This window comes from Amblyomma mixtum, chromosome 8, assembly GCF_055824585.1.
Source record: "Amblyomma mixtum isolate Tamu chromosome 8, ASM5582458v1, whole genome shotgun sequence".
In the NCBI taxonomy this organism is placed as follows: domain Eukaryota; kingdom Metazoa; phylum Arthropoda; class Arachnida; order Ixodida; family Ixodidae; genus Amblyomma; species Amblyomma mixtum.
Window position 1 is genome coordinate 73423056 of NC_143019.1, and position 25249 is coordinate 73448304.

The window sequence follows — 25249 nt, forward strand, 5'->3', positions numbered from 1 at the left end:
TGTTGTATCTACCCACACATTAAAATTAAATTTCTGGTGGCCCATTTCTTTTCTATTGTTTCAGCAGACAATGACATGATATATATAATATCTCAGGAACTAATTGGCCTAGAAATAAACAAATTGCATATTTTAAATCAGCAGAAAAAACTGAATAAGTCTGTGCAGTTTCATTGCATTTGGTATGTAAATAAAAAACATGATCTAAGACCCATGTCCCCCCTTAAGCGCAGGCAAGCCTCAAGACAATGTCCTTGAGTGTGTAAGCTGAGGAGGGGGGGAGTTACAGTGTGCACAGATTGCAGACTTGTTTTTCATGTTTGCCTTGCGAATAAGTTGCATCCTGTTCACGTTCCTGGCACAAGTAGGACTGCTGTTGATATTACGATGCTTACTACGTTCCATCAGGTAGAAACAAAGTCAACAAGGCAGTTCAGATACGAAAAGCACTTTGTGAAGATATCAATTTGGGGGATCGAGTATACGTACAGTAATCCCTCGTTATAACGAAGTCAGCGGGACGGCGAAAAAATTCGTTATAAGCGATAATTCGATATAAGGGACCGCTCAAAAAAAGCTAAAACAGCCGAGATTTAATTGCGCCACAACTGCGAGGAAGCTGGCGGATGACCTTGAGCCGTTGCCTAGCAACCGCTGCAGCTGGCGGACGCCGCGCGGCGTCCGCCAGCTGCGGCGGTTGCTAGGCAACGGCTCAAGGTCGGTCTCTGTGCCTCCTCGGAGCACTGCCACAGCGAAATCGCAAGTTCGTGGCCAATGTAGCTTTCGCTACAAAATTTTCTCGTGGCACATTTGTTCTACCAGCAACTTCGTTTTGGTCAGCGATCCTCAAAGATGATACAGTTTTCAAATTGCTTATACCAGAGTTTATTATCTAATATCAAGAACAAGCTTTAGCTCATTTTTGCGATCCAGACGGGATCCAGGCTGATCGACAGGCCGGCAGGCCACGGCCGGTCTCGACTCGCTCGCGCGTCGAGACCGGCCCCGGCTAAAAGGAGCGCGCCCTACGTCATCATGACGCTGCCGCTCTCCGCGCTCGCGTTGGCTCCCGCTTCCCGTCATCACGTTTGCCGCGGGCGGCCCGTCGTTGACGTCTAGCAGGTTGGACGCAAGCGGCGCGCTGCGATCGGACGCTGCGGCGCCGTTCGCAACCTCGCGATTCAACGCGGCGCCGTTCGCAACCTCGCGCCGCGTTGAATCGCGCTCGCTTTTCGCACATGTGTTCCCGCCGTAACAACAAAATTCAGTGACCCTAACGCGCATTTAGACCGTTTGTCTAGTCGAATGGCGCGAATCGAGCATGACCGGCCACTTTTCCGCATTCAAGACACCGCGGTTTTCTGGCATCGCAAAGCGCGAGGAAAACTTTATTGAAGCGAAAAGCTTCACTAGGCTCGTCAACACCGCGCTTCGCGTGGGCGCCGCCGCGGCGCGCCCTTCCCCCTCCTCGCCACCCCCTCCGTTCTCCTCCTTGCCACCGGTTTACCCTTCGCCGTTGCTAGCGGTTCTTATCGCGTTCTTATAGCGTTATCGCAAGGCGTTGTGATAACGCCCGAGCGGCGGCGGCGGACATAAAAGAGGCCGCGCGCTCCATCGCCACTTCTCCTCCTCGCCACCGGTTTACCCCTTGCCACTGCTGCGCGGTCTCGCCGCGGTCCCAAGAGAAGGTTCTTTCGCAAGGCGTTGCGAGAACGCACGTGTGAGTGGCGGCGGCGGCCGTAGAAGAGACGCAGACATTCGCCATGGAAGGAAGAAAAGAAGACCCAGAAGTGGTAGCGAGGGAGTTGGCTCAAAATCTACCCCGCTACCGCGGTTCTCCCAGTGCCTTGTGCGCGAACTGCGACAGCCATGACGTCAAACAAAGCATAAATGCAGCTTTTCGCTTGTATATCCAGGCTTAACCGTAGCTAAGCCACTGCCAATTTTTTTCGTGTGGATTCTGTCAAGGGCAACACGAATGCGCTTCCGACCGAGATTAACGGTTCGGGCGCGCTGCACCATGGAATTTGGCCCCGCTGAGCAGGGGACACTCGACACTCTCTTGGTGCCGGTTACTAGGCAGGTCATCGATCGTGGGTTTGGTACTTTTGTGGGTTTGGTACTTTTGTGGCCTGTTCTATGCCTGCATGAGTTTAATTCGTCGGCGGTATTAATTTCGCACTGCATGCGCAAAGGGTCGCCGCCACGGCGGCACGATGCCTACGCTCGGCGGCGCGATGCCTACGCTCGGCGGCGGCGCGATGCCTGCGCTCGGCGGCGGCGATGCCTCCGCTCGCCACTTCGCTCTAAGCGGGTCAAGCTCTTCGTGCGCTTCGAGTAATGCGGCTTAAAATGCATGCGTTTGGGTCGGGACCGGAAGAAATTTCGAATAAAGCGATATTTCGAGTAAAGCGATTTCGTTATAACGAGGGATTACTGTACTTGCTTGGTTATCACTTTAGAGGCAGCTGTGACCGTCCTTCAGACCTGTTATCAAATCACGTTTGTATTCCTTTTTCCTCTGCACTTTTTGTGCGTGCGTGCGTGCATGCGTACGTGCGTGCATGCATGCGAGCGAGTGCACACATTTCTGCAGTATGCAGAGAGCTTAGATGGCAGCCCTGTCTGCAGTACATTGAGTGTCGATACTGAATGCGTAAGGCAGTCTCTTTTCCATCGGCCAACAAATACCAGGGGGAATCTGCGACGCTTGATTCTACTCACTTCTTGTGGGTTCCCTCTCTCGGTCTTCGTGACCATCGCTGCCCATGGAAACTGACTGTTCTTGCTTTGCGCCGTGCGTGCATTTGTTTGTGGCATGACCTGCGGCTGCGTTGTTGCACTGTCTGGAATCATGACGGGAGTGGTGCAGTCATGATGAAAGCATGACTCTGGCTCCAATGCAGTCTAACATCATCGCTTGCAAATGGAACTTGGGGAGCGACGAAGTTTGCGATTTTCGAAGCCGGTTTTTGGTAAAAAAGAAAGTAATTTTTTTTTAAGTTCACGGAATTTCTGGGACTGTTCATTTATTCTTACCGTATCCCCGGTCCTGCTGGGTCTGAAAAATCGGTCACTGACTGTATGGACTATGACGCTATCAACTCGCGTTTGTTCCCTGACCCTCTGTGCTCTCTTCATTGTACGTGGTGTTGTTGTCGTAAATGGGCCTGGCTGTACCAGGGAGGTCTGAACCTCAGTTGCTGCATGTGTGGGCCCACTAGTCTGCTTTTGTGCAGGCGATGGGTGCGAAGTAGTAACCTATCCCCCCTCCCCCGTGTGACTAGGCGATCGAATGCAAGTTGGCCGAAGTGCGGCCATCCGCGGCCACCAGTGGCAAGGGCCAGTGGACAAGGCAGGCACGGGAAGCCTTCGCCAAGTTCGTCACGGGACACTACCTCGTGGGGAGGGTGAGTGCAGCTTTCATGGTGCACTAGTATCAATGTTTTTTCAGTGTGGAGGCCACTTGTAGTGAGTGCCTGGTGCATTGAATGCATTACAGACTCTAAAAATGAGAATAGTTTTCATGCTTGTTGTCGATATCACAAACAGCATAATCTGGTGCCAGATGATGGCGATTTTTTTTGTTTCGCTATTGATTTGGTGTGTGTGCCCTGGTATCTAGGGACATTTAAGGCAAACGCTTCTAATGGCTCATACTGTCATCTGTTAACAAAGCGTGACACACGCGTTTAACTCGGACACTAAAAGAGAGGAAAAAAACCAATGGTTGCTTCAGATAGAGGAGGAAAAATGAACCTAGAAGCCCAGTTTGAAGACTGTAGAATAATTAGTAGGGGTGTGCGAATATCAAATTTTTCGAATACGAATCGAATACGAATACTTGGTTCCGAATATCGAATCGAATATCGAATAATCAAGGACAGGCGCATTGAACCACTAGAAAACATTATTTGAGCACCCAAGAACATCACAGTTCAACTATCAGTGATTAAATGAGCACAAAAGATGTGTGTGGCTGCACAAAAAGTATCAAAGTCTCGAACATTATTCATAGAAGAGCGGAAATATCAAAGAAGATGGCTAGTACACAGCATTGATTACGGCTAGCTTGCCATAAGTACAAAAGCGCGTTGCTGGGATGAACATAAAAGGTTGTCGTGAAGGAAAACCGGCTGCTCCACACGGTCAGGCAGAAGTAGCTAGTTCCCTTCTAGCTGAAGCGACTTCTCCAGCCACAAAAATGTCCTCTCACTTGGCACTGAACTGGCACGTATTGCGAGGTATTTCATGGAGAGCTCTGACTATACCAGCTTCGCAGGCATAGCCACAAAGAAGCTCACCAGCGTAGTCAGCTACTGCATGGCCCAACGTTACGCATTGCTCTCGGCGCCGCTATATTGTTATGTCTCTTTTGATAGGACTTGCGGACCGAATTGAACGCCGGTGCTCGCAATAGAATATTCGGCTGGGTACGAATATTCGCGCCGGATCGAATATTCGAAACAACACGAATACTTAGATTTCGAATCGAATACAAATACTAACAATATACTATTCGAATAATATTCGAAAATTTCGAATATTCGCACACCCCTAATAATTAGTTAATTAATTATAGGCAAAAATGTCGAAATTGCATCTAAATAGCACGGACGTCGATATAGCCACGGGGACGCTGTGACGTCGCATCCACCGGAAGTTGTCACGGCAGAGTGAAAATTGTCACAGAATGGTCAGAAAAGCGTCAGATTTGTGTCAAATGAGATGGAAAAATGTGTTATTAAGCGTAATTAACACTTAAGATCCCTGAAAGATGTATAATTTGGGTATTGATATAGACACAGGAACGGTGTGACGTCACATCCACCAGAAGTCGTCACGGCCTAGTGTCCTCGGCTTTCGCCTCTCAACACTTTAGTTGCCAAATTGTCCATGCAATTTTATTGATCTTGCACGTTCAGAAGGTATCATAATTTGATAGTTTTAATAATTTTTTTATTGCTCTACTTCCTTCATACACCAGCGAAACTTTATATTTACCTGTACACTTCCACATTCCAGTGCTTTGTCTGTTCACACACATACGCAGATGTACAATGCCACACTCACAACCCTTCCAATCTGCTGACTATCCTTTCCCCGGACCCATCGATGGCCAATCTGGCTCGCATGATGGGCTGTGCCGCATGAAAACGGCCTATATTATTCTTTGCTGTGTAGCTCCAATTAGAATGGTGTATATATATGAAAGTCTTTAGTGGTGTGAGTACTGGCAGTGGCAAGCTACAAGCCTCACAGTAAATGAGGAGCCTAACTGCTATTGTACTGAAGGTAATTATTAGATTTCAGTTAAGGGGGGACATGGGTCTTAGAGCATTTTTTTTTTTTTTACAGACCAAATGCAATGAAACTGCACAGACTTATTCAGTTTTTCCTGCTGATTTCAAATTTGCAATTTGTTTATTTCTAGGCCAATTAGTTCCTGAGATATTAATATAGATCATGCCATTGCCTGCTCAAACAGTAGAAAAAAATGGGCCACCAGAAATTTAATTTTAATATGTGGGTAGATACTACAATGTGTGAGGAATGCAACGCTGGAAGCAGTTTTCAGTTTTTTGTCCTTTATAGTTGGTTTTCAAGTGAGTTAACCAGACATACAGTGCAACAAAACACGACACACATGAAACTGACTATTCAGATCACTATTAAGACCATAGGGGACAATACTGTGGCGAAGAACATGCTCCACTCAAAGTTGCTCCACTCAAAGACCTATTTATAAAAATTACTCACAGTCTGTGACACGCCCGGTATAACCATGTGTGAAAGGTAGGGGAACAGTTTTTTTCATTGTTTTTCTTTCTCTCTTTTTTTAGGTGTATTCAGTAGTTGACAACGTTGTTCGAGTGCATCTGGTTGTGCCTGACGGGCCGATCCAGCTGAACGTCAACGACGAACTTGTGAAGCGTGGTCTCGCCGATTACTGTGAAGAGAGCTTCGTGTCCAAGGTATGAGCATAGGGTGCATGGAGCGCCACCTGTCTCCTCTTTCTCTCCCTAGTGGCAGTGGTTGGGCGTGGTGAGTGCAGTTGTGTACATGGCGAACACGCAGCGTTTTCTGAGGGTGCGCTACGCCTACGGACTAATTTAGCATCTATTCTTATCACAAATAGGGTGCGAACATAGCAGTAATACACAAGTCAAAGTAATGAGCTTGGTTGGTAGCATTTCCACCGCCATTGTTTGCTGACAGATTTTGCAGTTAGTAATATTTTATCTGAAAAACACATCATGAGCTAGTTGGTTTTCCATCACACGAAAACAGCGCAAACTTCACGAGGACGCAGAAAGGGAAGACAAGACACAGGCGCTGACTAACAACTGAAATTTTATTGCTCTGACACTTCGGTAAATATACACCAGGCATCAAAAACAGCAAGAAGGGTAAGACATGAAATAGACAATCGCAACAGGAAAGGAGCAGGGAATCATGAATGCCGAGCTGTCGCAAGGAAATGTCTCCCCTTTCTGCGTCCTCGTGAAGTTTGCACTGTTTTCGTGTGAATATTTTATTTACCAAATTTCTAGTCGCCTGCATACCTGGAATATGAATTGATTCAACGATCCCACGGGCACTTTTTAAGGCAGTGTCTGGTGTTCGGATGTTTCATTTCAAACCGTTGCGACACTTTTTATGAAATTTAGTATGTTTGTAAAAGAAATTTTCTGGTGGAGTTTCGCACTGGAAAAACCACAGATTGGCTCTTTCTTGGGGACTGAATATTACTATGTAAGTGGAAAATTATTTGTTTTGAATGGGAATAAAGGGCACTGCTTGAGAGAGGGTTGACGTGCAGTGACGTGAGCACACGCGCAAGCCTAGTCAACAGTGACGTGAGCTTACTGGCAACGTGGTCTCAGTTGCAAGTGTTGCTTTCTGGGAAGAGTTCCTCGAGTGGATTCTCCAGGGCAGTGGTGTCGAAGGTTCCCCAATGGGTGACGACGCCTTCTCCGTCCCCAGAAAAACCACCAACTGCGTGAACGAGTGGAGTCGTACTACCAGACGGTGGCAACGGAGTCCGTCGCGGATCTGGCGGAGGAGCTGGATTCCACCAAGCTGGACATCGGGTTGCCGCAGGCCTCAACGCGCAAGGTGGGCTGTGGCAGAAGCTTCTTGGATGCTTCTCTTCCATCCAGTGTCGGTTATTTTCCTAGCACAGTCGCCGACAGATTTTTCGGACCCAGCGGGACCTGAAAAATGGTCCGAATAATCGAGCAGTTGGAAAAGTTTGTGAACTTAAAATGAAGTAACGTTTCTGCAAAACACCGACTTTAAAAATCGTGAAAAATCACTGCTTTCCATGTTCCGCCTACAAGCAGTAAGATTAGCCTCTATCTGGGTCATAGCCATGCTTTCGTCATGTCCGCACCTTATCGAATCATGATACCAGACTGCTATGCGGCGGCAGTCATGCCGCGAATGAATGCACTTTGAAGCAAGAACAGTTAGTTTGCATGGGGCAGTGACGCTCGCGAAGACCAAGAGGTAACCCACGGGAAGACGCGAACGGAAGCGAGCGCCTTCGAATGCAGTCCCCCCCCCCCCCCCCCCCCCCGTCTACCGCGTTTGCTGCCCCGCACCCCCGGGGGGCGTCGCTCAAGTCGCGGCGGACACTGCAGCTATCCCACTGCCCATTGTACCGTTGTCAGTGCGATTGCACACTCTTTGTAGGCCATCTCGATGGCAATGGAAAGCATCTCATTATCTCGAATGGTAACGATGGAGAGCAAATAGCCAAGCCTATCCAAGCTAGTCCGATTGCACCCACCGATTCCGTTTAAGGAGGGATTAGGGTCTTAAAACTAAATTTTTTATTTATGGCTAGAATCTCATGAAATTTTGCACACAGATGTGTTTTTCTCTTCTCATTCCAAATATGTAATCATAATTGAGCTGGTGGTCTTAAATCCTACAAAGTCTAGAATGTAGTTAGGTAGGTAATTTCTTACGCAGATTTAATGAACTTTCTCATTGCATTTTGTTGCTTTTATTTACATGAATCGATAGCCAGAGAGTTTCCATACCTGATGACATTCTTCGTTTTTTTCTAAAGGCATGTCATCCTGATATACTACGTCAAGAGTAAAAGGTCACAGTACTTTACACTGCAACTCATTAACATAATTGTAAATTGCTATTTATACGTGGCCTAAACAAAAAAAGTAATAATGTCATCGGGTATGGGAATTTGCTGGCTATCAATTCGTGTAATTAAAAGCAACAAAATGCAACCAGAAAGTTCACTAAAGCTACGTAAGAAATTACTTAATTACACTCTAGAATTTAAGATAACTTTTGATCTAAGACCACCAGCTCAATTATGACTACATTTTTGAAATCAGAAGAGAAAAACACATCTGTGTGCAAAATTTGAGATTCTAGCCACAAATAAAAAGGCCACTTTTAAGACCCTCGTCCCCCCGTAAATTCAAGATCGGTGACGGGAAATTCAATTTCACGGTGACGGGGAACGGGTTGGTTGTGACAGCGATGCCCCGCTCGCGTCTATACCAGCCCGAAATAACAAACTTTCGGTTGAAAAACAACCTCCACATTATTGTTGGCTTCTGTTTTAGTCTGAAAATTCAAACTTTTACACTCTGCGAAGTCTGAAATATCGGTCGTGAAAATGTACACGTTCCTATGAGATGCACTACGGTTCCTCAGCGAAGTCCGAAATATCGCGCAAGTCCAAATTATTGGAGTCCGAAAAATCGATCGGCTACTGTATGCCCTTTGGTTGCTGTGTCTGTGCTGAGGTGCGTAGCGTGTTTCAGTGTCCCTATTGTGACAAGCCTACTTGGAACATTTCAAGCCGGCATGTGAAATAAAACACAGAAAACTGCTTTCAAGATGGAGACCTCCACATCTTAAGCTAGATCTGGCTAGCTCTGCTGTGATTATGATTGTTGTGTAAGCATGATCGTTCGTGTTTTATGTGCTGCTCCCCCCCTTATGTAATGCTCCACCCGAAGCCTTTAAGGGTATAATAAATAATGAGTGATAATGACGAAAGCTCATTAAAAGCCTCAAACGGGCTCGTTTGTTTGCATAGCAATTTGTGATGTCTGTAATGAGTGAAAGAAGACCGTACTGAGATCCCTGAAAGCAGTGTTGAGTCAGGATGTTGCTTGGCCAATTTGCATGAGTAATCAAATTCGCTCCAGCATTTACCTCAGCAGGTGTGATCTCAAGGCCTGTAACGAGGTTATGCACTTCGATTGTTGGTTGATGTCCTGTAGTCTTGTGTCCTCGATACCGCATGTACGGGCTGTTTCATGCTTAAAAGCAAACTGGGAGCATTTGACCACTGCGTTTCGAGAACTGCGACAGTTCAGCGTTTGAAATTTCGCATAAGTCTGAACATCGTAGTCCAAAATATTAGTCGATGACTATATTGCACGTTGCGCTAACTGGGCGGCGGATCAGAAAGTGCTGAAAATTTCTTCCTTGCTATGCAGGCCAAATTGTATGGACCGTTCAGCCCATTGGAATCACGGGTGTGCGGAATGTCCAACATGTGCTCTCACAAGTAAGTGGGTTTTGCTATGGTCGGTTTCTTCTCACTGGACAGGCAGTTTTTTTTTTTTTTTTCGTTCTCCCGCCTGCTTCTTCACTGGGCTTGTTGGGACCGTACTGAAACCTGATGTGCCCCTCGGAAATGGGACTCTGCGAACTTTTGGTTCAGTTTCCTGTCTTTTAATTCCTTCATTACAAAAAAAAAAAAATTTAAGAAACAACATTTTGTGTCCTCCCGTTGTTATTGCCCACTGCGGAAACTGGCTGGTCCTGGCAGTAGCAGGGGGCGTGGCGTTGCGTGAGCCAAGGAGAGTTTGGGAAAGAAGAAGCAGAATTGGAACGGAATTTATAATTTATAGAAAAATCATTCTTACTCTGGTCTCGTACAGCACTTTGCACAGTATACCACCAATGTCAGCCTTGTTTCTGGCGCAGTTTTGGCTGCAGCTGACCCTGTGCCATATAAATCCATCGCACAGTGTACCACTCGCATGCTTGATTCAAAGTGGAAGTTTGTACTGCAAGCTCGTGACAAGTAAGTCATGAGCGTGCAGTATACACTTCCACTTTGAATGCATGCAAGTGGATTTTGGGGCCTCTTCTGGAACTTACACGGGACACCTTGGGAGCAACTGTGCAGCGAAATGCCACCTTGCGGTTGTTTGTTGCGCCACAACTTCCGCCGGCATCGCAGGCGCTGCAGAGAAAACGTTCCAAATTGCAGGATAGTTGCGGGCTGCTGAGTAAATTGGCGACTTTTAAGGCGCCTTTAATGCCTTAAGATGAGGCCTTTAATGCCTCATCGTTGTAAGCAGAAGTTGTCGACAGAAATGTCACGCTTTTCAATTGGTCGAAACGGTCGCGATGTCACAGTGCGCAAATTTCAAACGGGGCCAATTGTTACTTTGGCTAGTAACCATGCAACCAATTAAAGGAATCGTATAGTGATGCTCCAAGTAAGTGAGACTGAGTTTCGTTAATTGCTTAATTGACCAATTAGCCTAATTAATCTTCCTAGTCAGGCCAGATAAATAAATGAAACCGAGTAGGAAATTGGTCGAGTTCGGGAATCGAACCCCGGTCTCCGGAGTGCGAGACGAGCATGCTGACCACTCCACCATGCCAGCTCGATGGTTTGGAATGTATAAAGGCGTGTCTAGTGAATATGGTGTCTTTGTTCACTCCCATCTTCCTCCCTTCCCGTTATGGTGAGATTTAGGTGTCCACCAAAATATGGGAGACAGAGACATTTCCTTTCCACAAAAACCAATTTACCGATGAGCAAGGCGTAGAACCGAACGGGCGATGGCGTTCTGTGGACTCCCTGGCAGCGTTGCAAGACACTGTCGCGTTTCACTCTTAGAGGCGCAGCCTAACATCTTAACAACGCTTCAAAGACCCAAGCAGCAACACCGCGCTTAAGGCTTTCGCCTCACCGCAGTTTAGGTCAACAAAGGGCCCCCCTCAATTTTTTCTCTCTCTCTCTTTCCCTCTCTCTCTCTCTCGTCTTGTGCGACAGGAGTGTGAGGGTGGAGCGCACCAGTGTCAACTCGGTGCTGCTGAACGGGGAGCCCCAGAACCCCCACCCACAGCTGCTGGTCTCCTGCTTCGTGGGCCAGAGCGCCACGAGCGACAACGTGGTGCTGCGCAACACGACCCTGCTGCCTGCGGTGCCGGGACTCCACTGCCTGATGCCCGTGCTGTTTGCACCCTGCGTGGAGCTGAGGTGCGTGCATCAACACCCGTTACGGCGTTGGCTGTCGCAGCCACCTCGAGATATGGTAAACTCATCGGTGACTCAAGCAAAACTCGCGGCCAAGCACATGAATAACAATGCACAAGCAAGCAACTCGTGCAACATTAGACAAACAATAACGTGTCATTATAGTGGTTGGTACCGTTAACTCTTTATAATCCAAAAACGGACCAAAAATTTGTTCGAAGAGCATGAATTAATGGGATTCCATGCTATACTGCATTATGCGAGCTACAACAACGTGTCAAGGTAGCTCTGAACCCTGTGACATTGTGTAGTTGATTGCAAAGACCACAAGTTTGACGGCGACTCGATTGTTCCAATTTTGAGTCAAGGCGGAATACAAACATGCCTGTGCATTGCAACTTGTGTTAATGCAAAAAAAAACAACAACCACACCTAAGGCGGTGAAATTGCATCCCGATCCCAGCACCTGTATTGCCTTTCACAGCACCCTTGGTGCAGGAGAATGGGCAGTTTCGGGATCATGCCAACTGTTAAGGGGTGGCACATACAAAGTCGACCATGAAATGACATCACCACACAACATGTTCACATGGCCTGTCATCATTGGTTTGCAGGGCCCGTTGGTTAACCATTAACTATTTTACTGATGATCATACCCCTAACGTATAAACGTGACCTGCATTGCCCCCCCCCCCCCCCCCCCCCCCCCCCCCTTTGTATGTGCCACCCCTTAACAGTTGGCATGATCCCGAAACTGCCCATTCTCTTGCACTAAGGGTGCTGTGAAAGGGAATACAGGTGCTGGGATCGGGATGCAATTTCTCATCGCCTTAGGTGTGGTCTTTTTTTTTTTTTTTTTGCATTAACACAAGTTGCAATGCACAGGCATGTTTGTATTCCGCCTTGACTCAAAATTGGAACAATCGAGTCGCCGTCAAACTTGCGGTCTTTGCAATCAACTACACAACGTCACAGGGTTCAGAGCTACCTTGACACGTTGTTGTACGCTCGTATAATGCAGTATAGCATGGAATCCCATTAATTCATGCTCTTCGAACAAATTTTCGCTCTGTATTTGGATTTTGAAGAGTAAACTGTGCCAACCACTATAGTGACACGTTATTGTTTGTCTAATATTGCACGAGTTGCTTGCTTGTGCATTGTTATTCTTGTGGTTGGCCATGAGTTTTGTATGAACCACCTATGAGTTTGGCTTACTAGTTGCACGTGCTTGTTTCATTGTCATCAGCATGACTTGTTCTTTCGCTCGTTGTTTGTACATGCCACAATGGCTCAGTGGTTCTGGGGTTTTGCTGTGGAGCACATAGCTGCACTTTGGATCCTGCTTGTGCAGAGATATCTATGTACATTCAGGAACCTGAGGTGGCGAATATTAGTCAGTAGCCCTTTGCTACAGCTCAAAAGGCCGTAGCGTTGCTACGGCGCATAAAAGACCATCAATCTATCAAGTACAGTGGAACCTCGATTATACGTCCCCCGGTCATGCGACGACCCGCATTTTACGATGAATTTGTGCGGTCCCGGCAAAACCCCCATAGAGACAATGCATTAAAAACCTCGGTTATACGACGCAAATTTAAAAGGACCCCGCTTCGTACGACGGCTGGCTCGTACCATCCGTCAAAAAAGGTCGTCAGCAAACGCAGCCGGGATGTACTGTATTTTCGCGATTCTAAGCACCCCCCCTATTTTCGGAAAAAAATTTCTGAAAAAAAAAAAAACTTTGCATGCGAATCTAAGCACCCCCGTTTTTGCGCGGAAGAGAGCGTTGCCGAGGCCGCCAAGTGCACTTGCTCTCTTTTTCGTCGAGCCTGTGCAGTCGGAGTCCCAAGGAGGCGCGGCCTGCGCGTTTTTGTTGCGACTGAGAGAAGGATGAAAAGGAAAGTGCACGGGCCCGCCTACTGGCTCGAGCCAAGCCACCACCGCTGCCAAGTGCAGACAGAGGAGAGTTAAAAGATCACAGGAAAGATAAAGAGAAAAGATAAGACGTGCGTTGCAGCAACAGATGCGTGGGCAGGAGCAGACGCTGATGAAAAAACAGATAAGCGGGCGAGGCCGCGCTCGCCCAAGCGGGGACAGCGGCGTCCACGCCGCTTTTTGTAATGGAAGTAATGGATGCCATGTGCCCCGACGACAAAACTTCCGACGAAGAGGAAGTGGACAACGATGCAGAGGTTTGCGCTCCCATTCCTAGTTACGTGGACGTGTTGCAGAGCGTCGACAACATCCGGCGCCTTGCTTGCGCGCGCGACGGTGTTGGCGACCTACTGCCGGACGTGGCAGCCCTTGAAAGAAAGTTGATGCGCCGAGGTTGGGCAAAGGTGCAAAAAAAAAATTACCGATTTTTTTTAAACGGTAATAAAAATTTTTTGCAAATCTGTTTCAAACAAATGCTGGGTTTTGTCTTTTTTAATCTGATTGGCGTACTTGCCGCGGGCTTGAAGCCGGTCAACAGTTTTCGGCGCAAGGCCGAGCGCCACTGGCCGCATTCTTTGATTTTCGATTATACGACACCCGGATTATACGACGGTTTCGCGCGATCCCCTAAACGTCGTATAATCGAGGTTCCACTGTACAGTAAAAGCTCGTTAATTCGACACTGACGGGACCGCGAGAAATGTCGAATTATCCGAATGTCGAAATATCGAATCAACAACAAAAAACCATGTTTGCCGCAACAGGACATACCTTTATTTGGCAAAGAAATCTGTTGTCGTCGTCTGCTTTTTCGAGCGAATTGGAGTGATTACGCTAGCTCTAACAGCTGCCAGGTGCTCCGCGGCACACGGACCGTCAGGGATTTGTTCACAGAAGTCCTCCCGCGTGGACAATGCTTCTGCAGCTTCTTTCACCGTACGCTTCGGCATTTGGGGCAACTGCTCACAATCCTCACCTTCTGACGAATCGTCGTTGGCAGCGCCTGTCACTTCAATTATTTCATCCTCGGTCAGCTGACAGGACACATAGGCGAGGCGCGCAGGCACTGCGTGCTACCCGCTCGAAAGCAGCGTAGTAAACACGCTGGCAAAGTGCACAATTGCCAGAAAAGGCGCTGCCTTACGGTTAAATAACCGCGATCGTAGCAGCAAGAACACGCGGAAACAACAACACACGCCAAAATGAGCCTTGCTGTCGATAGGGTTAACCGGACGACACCAACGCGCCTGCTGCGACACAACATAGCACAAAGAAAGATGCCGGCCGCCGCTACCCTCGCTTTCCTCGCCCTCTTTCACGCTGCTAACGACGGTGACCATATACAGATGGCCTACCAGCCATACAGTAGCGCCGCTTGTGGCAGTGTTTTTTTCTTTTTGCTCCCGGCGCACCGGCTTGGCGGGCTGCGGAGTGAAGTCGAATTAACTGACACACGGCAAAATTTGTTTGAATTAACAAGAGTTTCGCCCCATAGACTCCTTAATTGTAGGGACCTCAAGTGCGCGTCAAATTATCCGGTTTTCCGAATTAATGGGGGTCGAATTAACGAGCTTTCACTGTAATCAATTTGCCACTGAGAACCCGCTACGGTGGCTCAGTGGTTATGGTGCTGGGCTGCTGACCCGAAAGACGCGGGTTCCATCCCGGCCGTGGCGGCTGAATTTCGACGGAGGCAAAATTCTAGAGGCCCGCGTACTGTGCGACGTCAGTGCACGTTAAAGAACCCGGGGTGGTCGAAACTTCCATTGCCCTTCGCTACGGTGTCCCTCATAGCCTGAGCCGCTTTGGGACGTTGATCCAGATGAACCGTAAACCGAACCAATTTGCCATTGAGTCGCCTTTCGTTCGTCTTCTCCTCCCAGGGTAAACGCTGAGCGGTCTGAATACACTGGAGCTCTCTGCGGCCTGGGCTGCGAGTCGCCGTCCAATCTGGCCCTCTACCCGGAGCATGACATCGAGGTGGCGTTCGACGTTGCCTTTACGGACGAGGACCTTTTTCTGGTATGTTAGACGGGGCAGTGGGCTTACCGTTTCAGGACCACCGTAGTGCATACACACAGGAGCCTGAGCCCTGGTGCCGTTGAGGCTGTAACGCGTTTGTCATTCCTGGCTTCCTTCCGCAGGTGAACAGGGTCCGCATGATCATCACCCTCATCCTGCAGTCCAGCCCCGGCATGTCGGTGGTCAGCTGGACGGGAGGGGGCCTGGCCAGCTGCCAGGATAAGGCACGCCGGTACCTGCTCGAGTGAGTGTCTCCTGGAATGTTGGCTGTTTATTAACGTGATGGCATTGAAGCTCCCTTTCTGTCACCTTCCTCCCCATCACCTGCCACGTAGGTCACGTGACCTTGTGACAGCATCACAATCTCTGCCTACTGTGGCAGGTGGCCGTTAAATTAATAATTGTTAAAGCCTTTCCAATGCCTGCATTATAAGCAGCCACCTGCAGGGGTAGTGGCGCATCACTTAACCGCTGCACCACTGCTCCAGGAGGGGTATGAAGCCTCCCCGTGATCTATACTTCATTGCGGTGGAATTTTCGTTGTAGCAGCATTCATTGCAATGGGGTTGTACTGTAATGCTGCCAGAGTGCCAGTGATTAGAGATGGCAGTGGGTGGTGTTTGCTGTTTTCTGAAGCGAGAGAATACGCCCCATTTAACACTCATTTGTTGGTAACGCATTGGGTACTAAACAAAAGATTCCTTTTTTTTTACCCCACGTAATTCGTGAATAAATTTTCTGCGCCGTTTGAGTTCGTCATCAGCAGTAAAGTGCATCAGAATTCACCGCTTCATCGTTAGGAGTGCAAGTTCTGAAATATCTTTTTGCCCCGAAGAACCCCAGTGGCTGTCCCTTCCTGCCGAACGCGGACGCAGAAAAGTGCACTGGGTTGAGGCATGCGTGGATTTAGGTGCTCGGGGAACCCAGAAAGCACGTCAAGGGACCCAAAGTTTAAAATTGGAAATTGGTTTTGAGGAAAGGAGATGACGGGTATCTGTCTCCCATCTCGGTGGACACTTCAACTGGGCTGGGCCGTAAGGGAAGGGAGGAAGGTGGAGTGAAAGAAGCAAGGAAGAAAGTTGTGCTGTAGGGGAGAGGTCTCTGGAATAATTTTGACCGCCTAAACGTTCACTGACATCACACAGCACACGGGCACCTTTGGCGTTTCGCCTCCATCGAACTGTGGCCGCCGCAGACCACGGAACCCCGTGTTAGAGTTGCTTCGTGTCCTTGTTTTCGCACTGCACTGATACTTTGCTTCTTTCCGGCAGCCTGATCACCAAGAAGCGGCAATCGGTGCAGCCCCGGATGGCCCCGCGGCGCCACATCTGGAACCAGGTGTTGGAGGAGTGGCGTGTGAGCACCATTGTCGAGGACATTGTGACACCACACAGCAGCGTGCTGCCGATGGTGGACGGTGTCAAACTGGAACCTTCCTTCCACAACCTGCGGGTGCTGCGCAAGAAGCTTCAGGACCTGCACGTCCGAGCCAGCAAGTCAGTATTATCACTGCTACTAACTTGTTCAGTTTTGCTACACTAACATAACTTTAGCGGTAACGTTTGCGACATCTTTGCTGCGCTGACATGACTTTAGCTGTAACGTTTGCGACATCTTTGCTGCGCTAACATCACTTTAGCTGTAATGTTTGCGACATCTTTGCTGTGCTAACATAACTTTAGCTGTAACGTTTGCAACATATTTGCTGTGCTAACATAACTTTAGCTGTAACGTTTGCAACATCTTTGCTGCACTAACATAACTTTAGCTGTAACGTTTGCAACATCTTTACTGTGCTAACATACCTTTAGTTGTAACGTTTGCAACATCTTTACTGCGCTAACATAACTTTAGCTGTAACATTTGCAACATCTATGCTGTGCTAACATAACTTTAGCTGTAACGTTTGTGACATCTTTACTGCGCTAACATAACTTTAGCTGTAACATTTGCAACATCTATGCTGTGCTAACATAACTTTAGCTGTAACGTTTGCGACATCTTTGCTGCGCTGACATAACTTTAGCTGTAACGTTTGCGACATCTTTGCTGCGCTGACATAACTTTAGCTGTAATGTTTGCATCAGCTTTGTTGCGCTAACATAGCTTTAGCTGTAACGTTTGCGACATCTTTGCTGCGCTGACATAACTTTAGCTGTAATGTTTGCATTATCTTTGTTGCGCTAACATAGCTTTAGCTGTAACGTTTGCAACATCTTTGCTGTGCTAACATAGCTTTAGCTGTAACGTTTGCGACATCTTTGCTGCGCTGACATAACTTTAGCTGTAATGTTTGCATCATCTTTGTTGCGCTAACATAACTTTAGCTGTAACATTTGCAACATCTATGCTGTGCTAACATAACTTTAGCTGTAACGTTTGCGACATCTTTGCTGTGCTGACATACCTTTAGCTGTAATGTTTGCATCATCTTTGTTGCGCTAACATAGCTTTAGCTGTAACGTTTGCAACATCTATGCTGTGCTAACATAACTTTAGCTGTAATGTTTGCGACATCTTTGCTGCGCTGACATACCTTTAGCTGTAACGTTTGCATCATCTTTGTTGCGCTAACATAGCTTTAGCTGTAACGTTTGCAACATCTTTACTGCGCTAACAAAGCTTTAGCTGTAACGTTTGCAACACCTTTACTGCGCTAACATAGCTTTAGCTGTAACGTTTGCAACATCTTTGCTGTGCTAACATAGCTTTAGCTGTAACGTTTGCAACATCTATGCTGCGCTGACATAACTTTAGCTGTAACGTTTGCGACATCTTTGCTGCGCTGACATACCTTTAGCTGTAATGTTTGCATCATCTTTGTTGCGCTAACATAGCTTTAGCTGTAACGTTTGCAACATCTTTACTGCACTAACATAACTTTAGCTGTAACATTTGCAACATCTATGCTGTGCTAACATAACTTTAGCTGTAACGTTTGCGACATCTTTACTGCGCTAACATAACTTTAGCTGTAACATTTGCGACATCTTTGCTGCGCTAACATAACTTTAGCTGTAACGTTTGCGACATCTTTGCTGCGCTGACATACCTTTAGCTGTAATGTTTGCATCATCTTTGTTGCGCTAACATAGCTTTAGCTGTAACATTTGCAACATCTATGCTGTGCTAACATAACTTTAGCTGTAACGTTTGCGACATCTTTGCTGCGCTGACATAACTTTAGCTGTAACGTTTGCGACATCTTTGCTGCGCTGACATAACTTTAGCTGTAATGTTTGCATCAGCTTTGTTGTGCTAACATAGCTTTAGCTGTAACGTTTGCGACATCTTTGCTGCGCTGACATAACTTTAGCTGTAATGTTTGCATCATCTTTGTTGCGCTAACATAGCTTTAGCTGTAACGTTTGCAACATCTTTGCTGTGCTAACATAGCTTTAGCTGTAACGTTTGCGACATCTTTGCTGCGCTGACATAACTTTAGCTGTAATGTTTGCATCATCTTTGTTGCGCTAACATAACTTTAGCTGTAACATTTGCAACATCTATGCTGTGCTAACATAACTTTAGCTGTAACGTTTGCGACATCTTTGCTGCGCTGACATACCTTTAGCTGTAATGTTTGCGTCATCTTTGTTGCGCTAACATAGCTTTAGCTGTAACGTTTGCAACATCTATGCTGTGCTAACATAACTTTAGCTGTAATGTTTGCGACATCTTTGCTGCGCTGACATACCTTTAGCTGTAATGTTTGCATCATCTTTGTTGTGCTAACATAGCTTTAGCTGTAACGTTTGCAACATCTATGCTGTGCTAACATAACTTTAGCTGTAACGTTTGCGACATCTTTGCTGCGCTGACATACCTTTAGCTGTAATGTTTGCATCATCTTTGTTGCGCTAACATAGCTTTAGCTGTAACGTTTGCAACATCTATGCTGTGCTAACATAACTTTAGCTGTAACGTTTGCGACATCTTTGCTGCGCTGACATACCTTTAGGTGTAATGTTTGCATCATCTTTGTTGCGCTAACATAGCTTTAGCTGTAACGTTTGCAACATCTATGCTGTGCTAACATAACTTTAGCTGTAACGTTTGCGACATCTTTGCTGCGCTGACATACCTTTAGCTGTAATGTTTGCATCATCTTTGTTGCGCTAACATAGCTTTAGCTGTAACGTTTGCAACATCTTTACTGCGCTAACATAGCTTTAGCTGTAACGTTTGCAACATCTTTACTGCGCTAACATAACTTTAGCTGTAACATTTGCAACATCTATGCTGTGCTAACATAACTTTAGCTGTAACGTTTGCGACATCTTTACTGCGCTAACATAACTTTAGCTGTAACATTTGCGACATCTTTGCTGCGCTAACATAACTTTAGCTGTAACGTTTGCGACATCTTTGCTGCGCTGACATAACTTTAGCTGTAATGTTTGCATCATCTTTGTTGCGCTAACATAGCTTTAGCTGTAACGTTTGCGACATCTTTGCTGCGCTGACATAACTTTAGCTGTAATGTTTGCATCATCTTTGTTGCGCTAACATAGCTTTAGCTGTAACATTTGCAACATCTTTGCTGTGCTAACATAGCTTTAGCTGTAACGTTTGCGACATCTTTGCTGCGCTGACATAACTTTAGCTGTAATGTTTGCATCATCTTTGTTGCGCTAACATAACTTTAGCTGTAACATTTGCAACATCTATGCTGTGCTAACATAACTTTAGCTGTAACGTTTGCGACATCTTTGCTGCGCTGACATACCTTTAGCTGTAATGTTTGCATCATCTTTGTTGCGCTAACATAGCTTTAGCTGTAACGTTTGCAACATCTTTACTGCGCTAACAAAGCTTTAGCTGTAACGTTTGCAACACCTTTACTGCGCTAACATAGCTTTAGCTGTAACGTTTGCAACATCTTTGCTGTGCTAACATAGCTTTAGCTGTAACGTTTGCAACATCTATGCTGCGCTGACATAACTTTAGCTGTAATGTTTGCATCATCTTTATTGCGCTAACATAGCTTTAGCTGTAACGTTTGCAACATCTTTGCTGTGCTAACATAACTTTAGCTGTTACGTTTGCATCATCTTTGCTGCGCTGACATGACTTTAGCTGTAACGTTTGCAACATCTTTGCTGCACTAACATAACTTTAGCTGTAAAGTTTGCGACATCTTTTTGGCGTTTGTGGTTGTGTTCGCATGAAACACCACCTCCGGTCACGTAGTTCCGGTCTGGTTTTCCGTTTTTCGCAATTTTTTCTATTTGTTGCAGTCAAAGCTCCTTAATTCGAGCTTTGTAAATTTGAATGTTAAGATCGTTAGAATCGTATGACGTGGTCCATTCATGCTTCTAGACCTGCCGTCTATTTGGAGGAGTTGCGGGGATTGTGAAAAAGGCATGCGAGGCCGGAAGAGGTTTGTGATGGTGGCTGTCTCCGTGTTCAGCAGCGGCAACGAGCTACGTGACCTTCAGGACTTGCAACTGGCTGTTACTTGTCAGGCTAGTCTGTGTTGTGGAGTGACGAGTGGTGCTACCAGCGTCAAGATTAAGTGAATCTGCATCACATGTTTGAGCAATTGGCTGCAGTGTTGCTTCAAGTTAAGCCTCTCTGTTGCATCATGGGGCTGTGGTTCTGAAATGTCATCCATCCATGGTAGACACTGCAACAGAACTCTTGAAGAGAAAATTGAAATCCCGCATGAATTCGAATGCGGGACTGTTGTCAGTACAATAAGACATCGTCAGAAAGTATACCATTGACCTTCTCTAGAAAGAAGAGGGCAATGGAAAGCAGTTTAGAGGCCGAAATTGCCAATGAAACAAAGAAGCTGCTACCGAGCAAGTACCTCGAGAGAGCACTCATCTTGTGGACGGAGGACATGGAGGCGCAGAGTGTGCCATAGAGTGGCCCTGTCACAGCTTTGGATGGATGGCTGCACCGTTTTCGTAAAAGACACAACCTTGTATTCTGCACAGTTTTAAGGAAAATCAAAGACACCAATGTCAGACCTTGTGAACTTTTGTAGACGGTGACCCTGCAAGGCTACTAGGAGAATTGTGCTCCAGTGGACACATCTAATACAGACGCTGTCCTCACCGTAGACGATTGTTTTGCACTTGAAGTTTGGTCAAAGTTCTTTGGGCTTATTCCTCCTGGTCAATGCAACGGCAGTGCTAAAGGCTATGAGCCACGCCGTTATTCAAAATTTGTGGTCACTTTATTGGCTCCGAGTGCTGGAAAGTGTTGCTTTGTGCGGGGTGTACAGTGCAACGTTTTTGAGTGCGATATACATGCTTGTACATGACGGGGATCGAGCGACAGCAGCAGCAGTGGCCAAATTTTACCACCACTGTGCCTTCATCATGCCAGACGCTCAAGCGAACGATCATCCTGTTGGTGCTTGAAGGACTACATCTGTGTGCACACGTGTGCTGTTTTGCATGGTGTCAACTTTACAGCCTGCATTAATATGGGCGTCGGTGCGGTGGTCTGTCGTGAGCTCCCACGACAATGACATCAAGACATCACGGCACAGATTACAAACAAAGAACTCATCGTTGAAGTTGCTACTCAAGACAACGAGGAGGAGAGGGATGAAGCACCACTGTGGTGGCAGCCCGCTCCCTCTTTGTCAACATGTCTTCCATTGGGAGAAATTATCGTGGACTCCACTTTCATTAAGGGGGGATGAGGGTCTTGAAAACGTTTTTTTTATCTGTAAACATATCTTTCTGAAACTTAGCACCTGGGTATATTACTGAATGCTGATTTCGAATATGCATTTAGATTTCAAATATCTCAGCTGGAAATGTATGCCAAAATAAAATATCATAATTAGGTCATTTCTTATGGGCCTTTATAGTAACGTATCAGTTAAAGAAATGCTTTAGGAATAAGCAGGCATTTGCAAAGGCCTAAAACATATCCTAAAGCTAACAAAATGCCTATAAGCTCGTTTTGTTGATTATAAATAACTAAGTTGCAAAGAAAAATTGATGCTGCAGTAATTAGCCCACACTTTGCCTAATTGCAAATATATCATGTTTAAAGGTGAAAGGAAAGTTTTAGGATGTGCGGTGGACGTTTGGAAATGCCTGCATATTCTTAAAAAGCTTTTTTTAACTGATAAATTACTATAAAGGCTCGTAAAAAATGGCCTAATTGCAATGTTATTTTGCGATGAATTCTCTTTCATGTGAGATATTTGAAATCAGCGTGCTGTGATACACCTGCGTGCCAAGTTTCAACATGTTGACAAATAAAAAACAAGTTTTTAAGACCCTCATCCCCCTTGAACTTAGTGATAACCCAGAGAGAAGGCTTTTTTTTTTGTTGGCTTTGCTTCTTTGATTCCCCCTCCTGCGTAGGTGATCCTTGGACTGCGTTTTGGTGCTGGGCAAACTGTTCTGACTGGATCGCTACCTGATGTCGTCGCTTAGGGTTCTCCGCCTTCATGATGAAGTTTAGCGCCAAAAACGAGGACTAAAGTAGGAGAGAAGACACAACACGAGCGCTTTTTCGCAACTAAAACTTTAATGGAAGAACACATGACAATATACCCATCTCGTGAAGTAAATCAAAAAGAAACATACATGATATCGTCAAGATAAACCTTAGAGGGCGATACATCTGAATAGTGCTGAGGGTGCAAAAGGTACATAAAAGGTGCAAAAACAGGAAACTTCATGGTCACAATCACGAAGGGCAAACCAAAAACCCAAAAAAAGGGGGGAAAAGGAAATGATATTAATTCCACGTGTGATCCAGGTATGCCAGCTCTTTTGCTTTTAAAGAAATGGACGGTGCGCTTATGCATGAATTTCCCTGTCGCGAAATACAAAAAGCCTCGGTATTTTCGCGCTGGAGGCGTTCTTTATGATGTGACAGAATTTCAGCCTGCGCATAAAGTGGATTGCATTTTTTCTTGCACACTGGCCCACATTCCGGCACACAATCCGGCTTGTACTCTTTACATCCTTGGCAACGGTCAACCAAATGCGAGGACTTCTTCGTCTTCTTTTCTTCTTGCAGCTGCCGCATTTCGGATGACCAGATGGTGCTGTGTCCGGTGTGCGACGCGGTGTCGATGAACCCCTACGCTTTGCTGCAGCACCTCCGCACGCCAAGCCACGTTGAGAAGGAGCGGCACGTGCTCAACCTCTACGACAAACTCAGCGCAGAGCAAAAGCGCAGCAGCGAGCAAAGCCCATGAAGTGTCTTGTCTCTTTTTTTTACGTTTTATTTTTAATGCAAATTTCTTCTGGCAGGGAGCATTCGAACAGTGCCTGACGAAAAGGGAGGGAGCTTAGGTTTTCTGCGCCGTTTCATTAATTGCCCGAAGCTACTCGATTGACAACATACACTGAAATAGTCCAGATTATATATGATGAGGTTAATTATAGGCAATACATGTATGTGTGAAAGTACGAAGAGGTTCGCTTGCTTTTTTTAATTTGTTATTGTTTATTTTGCAAAAACTGATGCAAGCTAGTCTTCTTAGTAGTCACATTTAAATGAGTTTTTTATTTCGAATAAAGAACTCGTAATAAATTATTTCCTTCGTTTTGCTCGCAATGACTAGGTGGCCTTGTTTTTTAGTGAGATTCGCAGAACAGTTCTGCTTTATGTCCGCACATTTCTCGCTCTCTTATGTGTGAAAGAATTGGGGCTCTGAAACAAGGTATTGCAGAGAAGATTGCCTTGGTTTGCGAGTTCCCTATGTACGAATGGTGTTGTTAAACACCAGAGTAAGACCTGCAAACAGCGCTGGCCATCCATCTCTGGTATCAAAGTGCATGAATCAGCGAGTCCGAATGTTCTTGCTTCGCTTTATTTAGGGGGGACCCTGGTCTTGAAAAACAATTTTTATTAATCTAGATATAGTAATGAAATTTTCAGGCCACAGGTATTTTTGTGTGCTGATTTTAGATATGTCATTTAATTTTGTGTAAAACAATTCCTTGAGCACTTGTGCAATTTTTATGCAAGTCTTTTGGAGAGAGCATATAAGAAAATTTGCTGCAGGAAACTCGCTGAAATGCATGCTATTGGGCTCTCTTGACACCAAGGAATGCAATAAGGGTAAAATTATCATCCTGGCTGTCATAGAACTTGAGTTACAGGGTACTGAAGCTGCCACTTCACAAACAGGAATACACACTTTTCTTCTCATTTCTGAAGCGACAACTTCAAAACTCAAGTTCTATGATAGCCAGGATGATAATTTTACCCTTATTGCATTCCTTGGTGTCAAGAGAACCCAATGGCATGCATTTCAGCGAGTTTCTTGCAGCAAATTTTCTGCAAAACATTTCCCAAAATACTTGCATAAAAATTGCACAAGTGCTCAAGGAATTGTTTTACACGAAATTAAATGACATATCCAGAATCAGCGCACAAAACTACATGTGGCCAGGAAATTTCATAACTGTGACTTCATTAATAAAAATTTTTTTTCAAAGACCAGGGTCCCCCCTTAGTCGCCTGAGCTGCTTATTTGATCTTACTGGACTGTATACTCTGTTATGTTTTAGGTTTTCTTTTTTTTCTTCATATAGACTGATGCACGAAGGCTGTTGCATAAATGTTGCGGAGAAACTTCTGGGACTTCTCTGCCAGAGGTGTTTGCATACTTGGACAGATTACTTTGTGTTATGCCCAGTGCACGCATTGTAAAAAGTCATTCATGAGTGTAGCTGAGGCGTTGTTTTTGTTTGTCACAAGTCTGTGATCACATTAGTCAAACATTGTCATCCTCAGGTGCAGGCATTTGCCTTAATGCAGTTTGTGATTGTAAGTCTTGCATTTATAAGCACAAATAAAATGTTTTCCCACGGGAGGATAGATTGGGCCTCATCTGCTCATGTGCAACCATAACCAGGGTGTTTAAAAAGTGGTTTTGGAGGTTGGTAATTAGTTTGCAAGCTCATTCATTGCCTGCAGTTCTTCTATAGAAGCGAGTTTAGCTGAATTACACTGATACAGTACTCTTCAGAAGCGCTACCAGTTCTTTCTTTTTGCACAAAAAAAAACTATTTTCCTGATAAAATT

The 25249-nt window shown here is 45.9% G+C and overlaps 1 protein-coding gene across 1 annotated transcript in view; it reads left to right on the plus strand.

Annotated features, from left to right (window-relative positions):
- The window catches only part of spn-E (tudor domain containing 9 protein spindle E), a 131171-nt gene extending 106129 nt beyond the window's left edge, over window positions 1-25042 (plus strand). Inside the window, exons 26-34 of the mRNA XM_089558531.1 lie at window positions 3288-3410; window positions 5844-5975; window positions 6988-7119; window positions 9489-9559; window positions 11066-11272; window positions 15091-15229; window positions 15352-15473; window positions 16501-16725; window positions 23231-25042. Coding sequence (XP_089414657.1) covers window positions 3288-3410; window positions 5844-5975; window positions 6988-7119; window positions 9489-9559; window positions 11066-11272; window positions 15091-15229; window positions 15352-15473; window positions 16501-16725; window positions 23231-23411 — 1332 coding nt within the window. The 3' untranslated portion in view covers window positions 23412-25042. The remainder of the gene's footprint in view (window positions 1-3287; window positions 3411-5843; window positions 5976-6987; window positions 7120-9488; window positions 9560-11065; window positions 11273-15090; window positions 15230-15351; window positions 15474-16500; window positions 16726-23230) is intronic.
- Window positions 25043-25249: the final 207 nt, after the last annotated feature.